At 54.8% G+C, this 13461-nt stretch overlaps 1 protein-coding gene across 1 annotated transcript; it reads right to left on the bottom strand.

Moving 5' to 3' along the window:
• Positions 1-2974: 2974 nt before the first annotated feature.
• Positions 2975-12531, bottom strand: LOC141470108 (olfactory receptor 52B2-like). Its single transcript, XM_074156067.1, has 2 exons — positions 12447-12531; positions 2975-3981 (listed from the first exon to the last, which is right to left on the bottom strand). Exon 2 carries the CDS (start codon positions 3944-3946, stop codon positions 2975-2977), a length of 972 nt encoding a protein of 323 aa, XP_074012168.1. The 5' UTR covers positions 3947-3981; positions 12447-12531.
• Positions 12532-13461: the final 930 nt, after the last annotated feature.

The raw sequence follows: 13461 nt of genomic DNA on the forward strand, positions 1-13461 counted from the left end.
TACTTTTTTTTTGCATGCGCTACGTAGATGCCGTGGGGAAAAAAAAACTGTCAACGTCAAAAATCCCTTCCTCCTCCTGGGGAAAGGGTCCTTTGCGACCCAAACGTGTTTATCCAAACACAGCCAACGGAGCTAAAAAAAAACAACAGGTCTTGCAAGAGTGGGAAATTGAATACAAAGTGCAGAAGTTCTAGTTTCCCACCTGGTGTGAGTTATTAGGCTAACATTTTAACCACCTTAGGAGCATAAATCTCCCTGACAAGCTGAATAACACCCCATTATGCACGCCCCCTTGGACATTAATTGCTGTGCTGGTGATTCATTTACTCAGGGACATTTGCCTGAGCAGTTTGCTCCCTGACCCGGCTGCCACGTCCACCCAAGGAGCAGAGCGGCAGGAGGGCTGTGGGTTAAAAACTGCCTCCTGGGTGGTATGAAACTCATCCTGGAAACCCAGAGAAGCAGAAAGATCCATGAAGTGCTCTCATCTGGTACAGAGCCTGTTCCAACCCCGCCGGCTGCTAAAATGCAGGTGGAAATACATTTTAGGGGTGCCCACAGGAAGGAGAGCATCCCCGAGCTCCTAGGACCACTCGCTGGAGAAACATCACCCCAAGCAAAGTGCCAGGGGGTCAGTGCAGTCACCTCCCACGCGGGCCAGGTCTCTCCTGGTATTGCCATTCCCTCCCCATTTTCCATCATTTACACTTGGGTTGGACGTAATTTGGAGATGGCTCTTCAGTTTCGCGTTAGCGCAGCACCTGCCCAGGGAGACCCTACCTCCCACCAGCGCCACCATGAAGATGATGATCAAAGAGTCATAGAATGGTGGAGGTTGGAAGGGACCTTTCAGACCATGGAGCCCAACCATCACCTCAACACTGACAAACCCACCACTGACCCATGTCGCTCAGCACCATGTCTGCCTGGCTCTTCAGTCCCTCCAGGGATGATGGTATTTGATGGGATATGATTATAGACTCATAGAATCATGGAATGGCTTGGATTGGGTGGGACCTTAAAGTCCATCCAGTTCCATCCAGGGACACCTCCTACCAGACCAGGTTGCTCCAAGCCCCCTCCAACCTGGCCTTGAACCCCTCCAGGGATGGGGCAGCCACAGCTTCTCTGGGCAGCCTGGGCCAGGCTCTCACCACCCTCACAGCAAAGAAGTTCTTCCCCACATCTCATCTCAGTCTTCCCCCTTTCGGTGTAAAACAACCTCCTGGGCATTTGTGAAAGGGTAACACATTTATGCTCATGTAACAGAGACACCACTAAGCTCTATCGTTCTTTAATACTGACCAATTTAGATGGCAGCTCCTTTGTCATTAGAGCTGGCCCAAAGGCTTCCAGGAGAAAACTCCTCAGCAGAGGGCCACTTTGTCAACAAGTTCTTGATTTTAGGTAGGGCTGGAGGAGACCCTCTGAATTGGCAAACAAATCTCTCCTATCCACGACCTGTCCCACGTCTCACCCCAACCTCCAGGTCTGCTCCAACCCCTGTGGCAGCTACTCCAGGTCCCCTGTGCCCCCAAAGACCTTAAAACATCTATTTCAACCTAATTCTACTCATGTGCTGCCTATAATGACTTGCTCTCCTGACACATTTTCTTTCTCCCGACTCCTATCAGAAATGACGCGGATCACTCTGTGCAAACACTCTTTTGCTAAAAAAGCCAGCACAAACACCAATGTTTTGAGGACATTAAAAAAAAAAAAAAAAAAAAAAAAAAACCAACAATCCAACAATATGAGCAGCTTTTGTAACCGGCCCTGTTATCTTCACTGTTAAGCAAACAGCTTTTAATGAACAGGCTTTCATTTCCCCTGTGCCTGTCACAGGGTTCCCAGCTTTGATGAAATCAGGAAAAAAAAAAAGAAAAATAGAAATGTGGTGAAAGAATTAAGAACTTTGGGTTTGGTGGTGTTTTTTCATCTGAAATTGTGAATCTCTGTCTTTCCCTTTTCTTTTGCAGTCGTAGCAGCATTACTGGGGTGACTGGGGCAGAGCAGGGTTTTGATTGCCATACCGGTGTCACCTCCTGCGTCACTCAGCTGTCAACAAGCCTGGTCCCCCACAGCACTCGTTGCTCCTGCTCTCAATGAGGGACATTGGACTTGACCAGCCCCAAACGGAGCCCTCAGTGACCTGCAGGCTCCCAGCCCTGGTGCAGGGCATGGCATTTCATGGAGCCCAGAGCTGTTCCCCAGCATCTCCAGGGTCACCAGCCCCTCCAAAGGAGGCACCTATGAGGTCCAGGCGTGTGGCCATGGCTGCCTTGGAGGTGGCTTCCCCACCACAGGTTGGACTGCAGAGCTTGAGCCTTCAGAAAGGGCTCCCTAATTACTTCAGCCAAAAGGCTCTGGTTGCTGCCTGGGTGAGGAAGGATTATACTGGCCAGACCTGAGCTCAGGAGGGGACCAAAAAGTGCCCAAACCCCCACCATGTCTCAGTGGTGCGTAAAGGAAAAGGGCAGCCGACAGCAGGTGTGATGCAGAGAGGAGAAGCCAGCATTTTTCTCAGCATCCCACCCAGCGGAACACGAAGGAAAGGTCTCTGGGCTGTGGTGGGTTCCCTCCTCTTCCTCATCCCAGACTTCCTTCCCACGGTGGAAAGGGACCTTCTGCCGTGGCTTTGGAGGATGCCAGTGGTTCAGTGCAGTGCTTAACAACCCCGTGGGAGCCACCAGAGCCAGAGGCAGTAGGTGATGGTAAGTCAGCAGATGTAAGAGCCTTGATGCTCCTCAGCTGAATTCTGCCCAGTCTCTGCTAGATGGGACCATCCAGGGGACACATCTCTAGGAGAAGGCGGTAGCAGTGAAAGGGCTGATGACCCAAGCCCACGTTTCCAGAAATCCCACCACCCTCAGCTTCTCTTGAACCTCTTGGCAAACCTGTTCCTCCAGGATGAGAAGTGTTTGGAGCTGCGTTCCAGACCCTGTCCCACCTCCCCCTTTGCCTCCGGCAGCCCTCAGCATCTGTTCCTCCACCCAGGGCACGGGACCCCCGCGGGGCAGACGAGGCGGAGGACGCGCTCCCGGATCTGCCTGGTCCTCACCCCATAGACGATGGGGTTGAGCATGGGCGGGACCACCACATAGAGGTTGGCCAGGAGGATGTGGACGTGGCTGGGGATCTGGTGGCCAAACCGGTGCGTGAGAAAGGAGAAAAAGGCGGGCACGTAGAACATGAGGATCACGCAGAGGTGGGAGCCACAGGTGCTCAGGGTTTTGAGGCGAGCCTCGGGGGAGGGGAGCCGAAAGACCGCCCTGAGGATCAGGGCATAAGAGACGGCGATGAGCACGACGTCCAAGCCAGAGGAGAGAAGAGCCGTGGTCAGCCCGTACCAGATGTTGGCCTTGATGTCGGCGCAGGCCAGGCGGGCGATGCCCATGTGCTCGCAGTAGGTGTGGGGCATGACGTTGTGCCCGCAGTAGGGCAGCCGTTTGAGGAGGAAAATGGGTGGGAACATGATGCAGAACCCCCGGACAACGGCCGTCACAGCTATTTTCCCGATGACCGAGGGTGTCAAGGTGGAAGAGTAGCGCAGCGGGTCGCAGACGGCCACGTACCGGTCGAACGCCATGGCCAGCAGAACGGACGACTCCACGATGAAGCTGAAATGGGTGAAGAACATCTGGGTGATGCAGGCATCGAAGGAAATCTCCCTGGCGCTGAACCAGAAGATGGCCAGCATTTTGGGCACCGTGGTGGTGGAAAGCATGAGGTCGGAAACAGCCAGCATGGCCAGGAAGAGGTACATGGGCTCGTGGAGGCTCCTCTCCGTGATGATGACGAAGAGGAGGATGGAGTTGCCAAACACCGCAGTGAGGTACATCAGACAGAAGGGGACGGAGATCCAGACGTGGGACTCCTCCATGCCCGGGATGCCCGTCAGGACGAAGGTGATAGGATCGAAGCTGCTTTCGTTGAGCTCATACATGGTGGGGCGGCGCTCAGTGTCAGCCCGACTCTGCTCTGGGCAAGGAAGAGAAGGGATAAACAACGCCTGGTGAGCCTGGTGCTGGCCCATGACCACCTACAAATGTAGAAACTGGTCCTGTTTGCCACTATCTTCCAACCCGAGTCATTCCTGAAGGCCGAGGGGTCGACTCGCGGTGTTTTGCTGTACAAAGGAATTTATTCTTTCTTTCCTATCGACCCTACAAACTGTCTCTGTGAGAAAAACATCTTCCCTCTCCCTCCATTTGCACTGGGAAACAGTCCGGGTCCTTTTTCTATCTCCGCTTTACCCACTGTCAGAAAAAAAAAAAAAAAAAAAAAAAAAAAAAAGGGGTCTTGTAGAAGTCATAATTACCTGCCTGGTGGCTGTCGGCGGGGTCTGTACCTGTGTGCACCCGGGAAGCCGTGTGCCTGCGTCGGGGATGCGTGTTTCTTCAGGGAGGTGAAATAACGCCCCGTCTCACCCTGTTCAGGTCAGTGACCGGTTCATTTCCGAGAGCTCCCTGCACAAACTGTGAAGGTAGGAATAAAAGCTGAACCGCTGCCCTCACTGAAAAGTGCCTTCGGATGTGGCTGACGTTCAGCTCTGAAGGTTGCGGCCACCCCTGATGCTTCTCCTGGACGTGTTACTCCCTGTATTTCCAGCTGTATAAACACGTTCTCCTGCTGGCAAAACACCCCAAAGTGCTTTTTGTGCCTCCCCCACCCCATCCCATGGGGATTTCAGAGACCCTGGCAAACGCCAAGGGGGAAAGGGGAGAGCCAGGCTGGACGTTCAGCCCATGCCCAGGGAGCAATCTCTCCCTGCCTTCTCCTTCATTCCTTTTCCTACCTTTGGTAAAGAGGGGCAGAGAAATGGTGGCGTGGTCTTTGGACAAGGAAATTCTGGCCCAAAATGCAAGCCCACCGGTGCTATCAGGGCAGCCAAGTCACGGTAATACCCCAGAGAGAAACCCCGAGTGCAGACTTCAGCAGTGCTCTGCCAACAAGGGACCGTCCCAGCCTCCGAGCTGGACCTCCTGCAGTTTTCCCAGTTCCCGAAGTGCCAGGGTGGCCCCAATGGTCCCAGGAAGGGCTGATCAGCCTGAGGGCGTTCTTGCAGGTTTGAATAATCATAGAACCACAGAATCACAGAATGGTGGAGGTTGGGAGGGACCTTTCAGATCATCAAGTCCAACCATCACCCCAACACTGACAAACCCACCACTGACCCATGTCCCTCAGCACCACCTCTGCCCGGCTTTGAAATCCCTCCAGGGATGGCGACTCCACCACTGCCCTGGGCAGCCTCTGCCAAGGCTTCACAACCCTTTCCAGGAAGAAATTGTTCCCAATCTCCATCCTCAACCTCCCCTGGCCCAACTTGAGGCCATTTCCTCTTGTCCCAGGGCTCTGAGGAGAAGGAACGCTGCAGGACTGCTGGGTTTATGTGCTTCCCCCCGTCCGTACCCCACCACATCCCCCGCGTGTGCTCTGTCAGACACTAGAAAAAGCCCAGGCCAGGGCAGGGATGCAGCAAAATCAGTTTAATTTGGACCAAAGCTAAACCTTCGTTCTTCAGACCTGCTTGTTTTATTTTTATTGCCAACTGCAGGTATCTAAGTGCAAGAGGGGTTTGCGTTTCCAAGCATTTCCATTAAGTAGGATTCTTCTCTGTGAAATGAAAGTTCATGGAAAATATCAGTCAGCCTAGAAAATACCCTCATCACAAATATTCATCCAAAATTTCCTCTTCCCCTTTTAAAACCGCGTAATTCGGCAGAGGTGAGTAGAGCTAGGCTGGGTCTGTAATTGTAAATTAAATTAAATCAGCCTGGGAACGTTCCCCGGCACCCCCACCAGCCCGTGCCTGGCTGCGTGCGGCTCAGGAAGCAGCTCAACAGGACTCGACACCTCCAGATCTTCCCTTTCCTCCTTTCCAAAGGGGAAAGCATTGCCCCAGACACCAGCGTTTAATATGAAACGACTCACCGTGGGCCAGCCCCGAGGAGGAAGGAGGAACCTCAGCCCTGATCAGGTTGGGGGCAAGGGGGTGCAGGTCCCCGCCTGTGCCGCCGAGGGCTGGGGACATCAGTCCTTCCCTCTCCTCAATCCCACAAGGAACGTCAGCCCGGCGGCCCGTGGAAGTTTAAATTGCTGGCTCATTAAAGATTAACCCCAATTAACACTCCCAGGCGGGTCAGGATATTTCCTGCTTCTCCATCATTTGCATTTCCAAGTGTTTTCCCTCCGTCCCTGCCCGGGAGACACGGGGAGGACTCGGGATGGGGACGGGCACATCACACTGAGCATCTCTCACCTCCGGGGCTGGTTTATCCCCCACAGGGTGAAAATAGCTTCGTTTTATGGGCAAAACCTCCCAAAACAGCCCCTGCGTTTGGCTCCTGCTGCCCGATGCCTCCCTGGGAGGGGGGTCCCTCTCTCTGCCCGGCTCCAGCCCATGGTCAATGATCTACCAACAGCGAAGCCTCCCAGCGGCTGCCGGCACAAAGCCGCTTCCGTGGCCTGGGAAAACGGAGGAGGCTGCAGGGATTTCCACCAGATTGAAGGACCAGTCTGAACTGGAGTCAACTGGAAAACCAGAAATGTCGCAGTTGTGTCATTTATAATATACTGTTATTGCAAAATAATCTTTAAAGTACATCACGGTGGCATAAAAAAAAAAAAAAAGAACAGAAACAATCGCTCTGTCTGCTCAAAGGATGCAAAAAATTAATTAAAAGATGACCTGAAAATATTTTGCCTGCAACCAACATGCTGAAGATAATCATAGAATCATGAAATCATCAAATCATGGACTCATGGAATCATGGAATCATAGAAACATGGAATCATAAAATCATAGACTCATAGAATCATAGACTCATAGAATCATGGAATCATAGAACCATGGACTCATGGAATCACAGTCTCATAGAATCATGGAATCATGGAATCACAGACTCATGGACTCATGGAATCATAGACTCATAGACTCATAGAATCATGGAATCAGAATCTTAGACTCATAGAATCATGGAATCATAGAACCATGGACTCATGGAATCACAGACTCAGAATCACAGTCTCATAGAATCATGGAATCATGGAATCACAGACTCATGGACTCATGGAATCATAGACTCATAGACTCATAGAATCATGGAATCATAGAATCTTAGACTCATAGAATCATGGACTCATGGAATCACAGACTCATAGAATCATGGAATCATGGAATCATGAAATCATAGAATTCATGAAACAGGATGGTTTGGGTCGGACAGGACCTTAAAGATCATCTTGTTCCAATCACCCTGCAGCAGAAAAAAGGGTCTTAATACTGTACTAAATACATAGGACTGTATGAATTAATGTGGGGGTTTTTTAATCCCAGGATCAAATCAAAATGATTGAGAGTAATTGTATTTTTTTTTTTTTTTTTTTTTTATGAAACAGAAGAATATGAATTCTGTATAACTTGGCCTGCAATGAAACGTTCAGCATTGGATGATTTCTTGTTTTGTGTCAGGGCTGTAGTGCCTCAGGTTCAGGAGTGAGATGTAACCAATACAGAGAGAGAGAAAAGAGATGCCTCTCTGTTTTTTTAACACTCTCAGATAAATATGGACCGTCTCCCTCCCCCAAACCACCCGTTGTGTGCTGAGCCCTCGCTGCCGGAGCGCTGGATTTTATCTACCTGGAAAACACCCAGTGAGTTTTTGGAATAACACCGATCACCCTGGGTCCTGCCCAAGCCCCTGCCAAAAGTTTGCTCCCGAAGGTGGATTTGCTTCTGGAATGTTTCACTAATTCAACATCCTCTGCCAGCGAGAGCCCAGAGCCTGCAGCACCCGCGGGGATGGGCAGGGAGGACACAGGGACACCCTCAGGTCTGGGGGCTGCCCATGCCCTTGGGGTGTCGATGCCAGTCCCAGGGGATGGACCCCGGTGCCTCACCAGGGCTTGGGCAGTTCTTGCTGCTGCAGAGGGGTCGGGCAGGAGAAGACCTGCGGTGTGAAGGGCAGGGCTCCTGTGAATCATAGAATCATGGTATGGTTTGGGTGGGAAGGGACCTTGAAGACCACCCAGTGCCACCCCCTGCCCTGGGCAGGGACACCTCCCACCACACCAGGTTGCTCCAAGCCCCCTCCAACCTGGCCTTGAACCCCTCCAGGGATGGGGCAGCCACAGCTTCTTGGGGCAACCTGGGCCAGGCTCTCAATCCATCCATCCATCTATCCATCCATCCATCCATCCATCCATCCATCCATCCATCCATCCATTTCTTCCCCACATCTCATCTCCATCTCCCCTCTTTCAGTGTCAAACCCTTCCCCCTCCTCCTAGGGCTCCCCTCCCTCATCCAGAGTCCCTCCCCAGCTTTCCTGGAGCCCCTTTAGGGACTGGAAGGGTCTCCAAGGTCTCCCCGGAGCCTTCTCTTCTCCAGGCTGAACATTCTCCCATCAGACAATGCCTCGTGTCTGGGCACCTGCAGGTGCCGGAGATCTTCCCAACCAAAGTTCATCTTATCAGTGCACAGTTTTTAATTTCCTTCTCATTTCTCTCGCTGTGGTTTCTGCGGAGCAGAGATGGCACAAAGCCTCTCAGACCGAGGAGGAACCGTTCCGCTTTCTCAGCTGTTAGAAATGGGGAGGAAATTGGCTTTCACAGATTTCAGAGGGTATTTTCAAGAAAAGGTGAGGTACCCTTTAGCCACTCGCTAATTAAAGAGGCTGAAAATTCAAGCGTCTTCCCAAAAGCACGGGGCAGTCAGCGCCAAAGAGCTGCAGGGGTGGAACTGGCTGCTCCACCTCGGGTACAAGGAAACCCTCTCTTCAATGCGGTTATTTGTTGTCTGGGGAAGAGGAGATGAGAAAACAGCCTGGAGGAGCCCGGCAGGCTCAGCCGGGGTCTGCTCCGAGGGCTTCTCACCCATGGAGGGAACAGAAACGGGCTCTGCTCTACCCTCCCTGCTGCAGGGAACATCTCCCGGATCAATACTATTTGAGTTCACAGCCCTTTAGTTCGGAGGAGAGGGGTTCAGCTCCCAGGTGGGACCCTGGCCCAGGTTGCCCAGAGAAGCTGTGGGTGCCCCATCCCTGGAGGGGTTCCTTATCCTCTGTGGGAATTCCCATGGCAGGAAATTAATGCACCCTGTTTGTCACCCCTCCAGGACCCTTTCTCCTGGGCCACGTCTCCCTCCTCCCCCAGAGCCAGGGGATGCCTCCCCATGGCTTCTGGGGTAAGAACGGGGCTGGAGGGGGAGGCTCTGGGCTCGCAGAAGGATCCTGGGAGGGCAATAGCTCCTCCACAGGGGACCACAACACCCACAGTAGTCATGGAAATTTTCAGTGGGAGCCATGCAAAGAATTAGAAATGTTTCTTTTGTCCCTTTACTTACGCATCTTGCATTTCAAAATGCATCGTTTAGATTCCCCTCACTTCTCGCTTGAGGAAGGCATTTGCATTATGCTGAGCGTTCCAAGGCAGGAGTTGGGTTTCCTCCAGTGCAGGCAACAATTCCTCCTGCGGTTGGTAGCCACATCCCATCCTCGCTGCCCACTCTGCCAGCACCGTGTCCAGGCAGAGAGCAGGAGATGTACCGCAAACGGAGGATGTGCCACTGCTGCTCTGCAACCATGGGGATTAAACAGGGGGCTCTGGTTTTCCTCCCCACCCCAGGACACTTCCCACCACCAGCCAGTTTCCAGCTTCCACCTCCGTGGCCACTGATCCCCCTGCATCCAGTGCCACGGCCACCCCAGAGTGAGTGGCTGGGGGTCACCAGGAGACACCCAGAGCCGCCCCCAGCCCTGTCCCAGCCACATCCCACCCCACGCCAGCGCGGGTACTGGGAGGCTTGGGTGGGCAGAAACACTCCTTGGGGGGTGCAGCATCCATCCTGGGGGGGCACAGCTTCCATCCTTGGGAGCTATAGCATCCATCCTTGGGGGGTGCAGCATCCATCCTTGGTGGGCACAGCTTCCATCCTTGGGAGCTATAGCATCCATCCTTTGGGGGCACAGCTTCCATCCTTGGGGGATACAGCATCCATCCTGAGGGGGATGCTCTGACATCCAGCATCCCCAGGGCTGCCAGGCTGAACAGGGGCCCAGGAGCAAGGATGGCACCCCAGAAATTAGAGGTTGTCCCCAGGAGAAGCAGCATGCAGAGGTGACCCCTGCTCTCCTGGGCAGCTGGGTCACACACAGGGGACTTCTCTGAGGAAGGGGAGTGAGTGGCTTGATGAGCAACGAGCCTGAAAAGCTCATTGTGGTGCCCCAGCCTGCACAGAGGAGGCCAGAGGTGGATGGCACCATTGACAGGAGAGCAGAGTAACACCGAGTGTTCCGGAGAGTGAGCTCTAGAGGTCTCTATGAGGCAAGAAATGCCACGGTCCTGCAGCCCCGACAGCAGGACGCTGCGGGGCTTGTGCGGGGGTCAGAACCCCAAGGGATCCAGCCAGGATGCTGCGGTAATGAGAGGAGCAAGGGAGGAGAGGAGGGATGCTGCGGTGAGGAGAGATGCTGTGGTGAGGAGAGGACCAAGAGAGAAGGAGGAAGGATGCTGTGGTGAAGAGAGGAGCAAGGGAGAAGAGGAGGGATGCTGCAGTGAGGAGAGGACCAAGGGTGGAGAGGGTGAGGGACACTCCAGGCTGGGGGAAGAGTGGCTGAAGCTACCTGGTGGAAAAGGACCTGGGGGTGTTGGTCGACAGGGGCTGAACATGAGCCAGCAGTGTGCCCAGGTGGCCAAGGAGGCCACCACCATCCTGGCCTGTGTCAGGAACAGTGTGGCCAGCAGGACTGGGGCAGTGACCATCCCCCTGGACCAGGCACTGGTGAGACCCCACCTTGAGGGCTGGGTCCAGTTTTGGGCTCCTCATGACAGGAAAGCCCTTGAAGGGCTGGAGCGTGTCCAGAGAAGGGCAACGGAGCTGGTGAGGGGTCTGGAGCACAAGGAGAAGGGTCTGGAGAACTTCTGAGGGAGCTGGGGGTGTTCAGCCTGGAGAAAAGGAGGCTGAGGGGAGACCTTCTCGCTCTCCACAGCTCCCGGGCTGGGCTCAGCCCAGGCTCCTGGCCCCGCACGGAGCAACCTCAGCTGCTCCTTTCCCAGGCTGAGCTCCCCTGGCCCCTCCGCGGCACCGGCAGCCACGCCGACACAGCCGCCCATGCCATGGTTTCCAAGGTTCATTTTTAATCATTTTTATTTATTGCACAGGCCCTTTTCCTCCCAGCACCTGTGAGGAGCAAGGAAGGGACTTTCCTCCTCCCACCTCGGTGCACCTGAGTGCAGAAAACCTGACATCTGGCCTCAATTAGACTTGCTTCCCCCCCCCGCTTCTGGGGCTCAGCCCCCATCTAAGGGGAGCTCCTCTGGGCTGATGCTTTTGAAGCTTCTCTTCCCCATCCACATGGAAAGCCAAGCACACCCTTAGGCGCTGGGAGGACCTTCCAGCCCCTTCCAGTCCCTCAAGGTGGGGGGCTCCAGGAAAGCTGGGGAGGGACTCTTGATGAGGGAGGGGAGCCCTAGGAGGAGGGGGAAGGGTTTGACACTGAAAGAGGGGAGATGGAGATGAGATGTGGGGAAGAACTTCTTTGCTGTGAGGGTGGTGAGAGCCTGGCCCAGGTTGCCCCGAGAAGCTGTGGCTGCCCCATCCCTGGAGGGATTCAAGGCCAGGTTGGAGGGGGCTTGGAGCAACCTGCTCTGGTGGGAGGTGTCCCTGCCCAGGGCAGGGGGTGGCACTGGGGGGGCTTTAAGGACCCTTCCCACCCAAACCCTTCTATGATTCTATGATTACCCTGCATGAACACAACCACCCAGGTCCCAGTGGTGCCACCATGAGAGCAGCATCGAAGATGTCCCTGCTGTGGCCTGGTTCATACCAGCTTCCTGTGGGAACCTGCTGTTCTGCCCTGCACCGAGAGTGTGGAAATCTCCAAAATGTCCAAATTTCTATAGGAGGGCCTTCTGGCCCCACCTGCACCCCCATCTCCAAGAGGGACGCTGTGGAGGAACTGCAAAATCCAAGAGGAGATGGGTGTTGGGGACGAGCAGAGCTCAGAAGGGAGCGGGGCAGGAGTTCTTTGGTTCCCACAGAAATGGCATCTGAGCCCATTTCAGCAGGAACCAGCCCCAGCGCCTCCCCCCAACCTCACCTTTGCAGATCAGCCCCTCGCTGCGGCGCTGGGCTTTGTTCTTCCAACTTCCGTCTCATCTCCAAAACCAGAGCACTAAAAATACCCGTGAAGAGCTCAGAGGCACACAGAGCTGACCTCTGCATCGACCGAGTTGGCTTTATTTCTTTTTACTCTACTTCTCTTTGAGAGGAACCGTTCACACCAGAAAAGGGGCTCAGGAGGAACCCTCCTTCCTCCTGCCCCATGGCCAGGGCCGGGCTCTGCCCTCCCAGGGGGCAAAATCCTGAAATCCTCCCTCGGTTCTTGTCCAAATGCACGGTATTTGTTTTGCGTTTGCTTTTCCAGCTGCGGAACCTTCACCGAGCAACGGCCGGCATATATTTAACCTTTAAGTGTTTTCTCCCGGGGAGAAGAGCCCGGGGAGTGGGGGGAGGCAGAACACGGTGCTCGCAGCTTTTAATAGCTCAGCGGCAAACACCGCACGTTCCCCAGGTCAAGAGAACGGAGACGTGGAGGAGCAGCAGCACCGATGCTCGCTGTTATTTTTGCTCCGGATCATTCTTCCCTCCCAGAGAGCTTTCCCTGCGGGAGGTGGGTATCGCACGACAAAGCCAGGGGAGGTGGGACCGGAGGGGAAGGACTCCGCCCCAAAAGGTCCCCACGAAAGGTCTGAGCTGGCCCAAGAGCAGCAGAAGAGACCCCAGGGAGGGCTGGGCTGCGAGATCCCTTCCCTTGGGCAGCACCAAGACTTGCCTTCAGCTTTGTGAAGCCATCGGGCAATGGGTCCCCGAAGAGGGACGGGTCTCAGGGGTCCCGCAGAGCTCCCCAGCTCCCAGCAAGGCACCGCAGCATCCTCAGGCAGGGAGAGCTACATCCCTGCCCCACTTCCATCCCGGAGCCGGCTCTGCCCGGGAAAAGGGTAAAAAGAGCATCCCCTGATCTGTGGAGGGCCGGGGCACGGCTGGGAGCATAGAATCACAGAAGGGTTTGGGTGGGAAGGCACCTTACAGCCCCCCCAGTGCCACCCCCTGCCCTGGGCAGGGACACCTCCCACCAGACTAGGCTGCCCCAAGCCCCCTCCAACCTGGCCTTGAACCCCTCCAGGGATGGGGCAGCCACAGCTTCTCTGGGCAACCTGGGCCAGGCTCTCACCACCCTCACACAGGAAGGACACGGAGCTGTTGGAGCGGGGCCAGAGGAGGCCACGGAGATGCTGGGAGGGCTGGAGCCCCTCTGCTGGGAGGAAAGGCTGAGAGAGTTGGGGGGGTTCAGCCTGGAGAAGAGAAGGCTCCGGGGAGACCTTGGAGCACCTTCCAGTCCCTAAAGGGGCTGGGTCTCGGAGGGTGCCCCCAGCTCCCTGAGAAGGGAAGGGATG

This window comes from Numenius arquata, chromosome 1, assembly GCF_964106895.1.
Source record: "Numenius arquata chromosome 1, bNumArq3.hap1.1, whole genome shotgun sequence".
Classification (NCBI taxonomy): Eukaryota; Metazoa; Chordata; class Aves; order Charadriiformes; family Scolopacidae; genus Numenius; species Numenius arquata.

Bases quoted from the DNA above. Each gene is read 5' to 3' on its own strand.
- LOC141470108 (XM_074156067.1), bottom strand. From the start codon at position 3,946: ATGTATGAGCTCAACGAAAGCAGCTTCGATCCTATCACCTTCGTCCTG.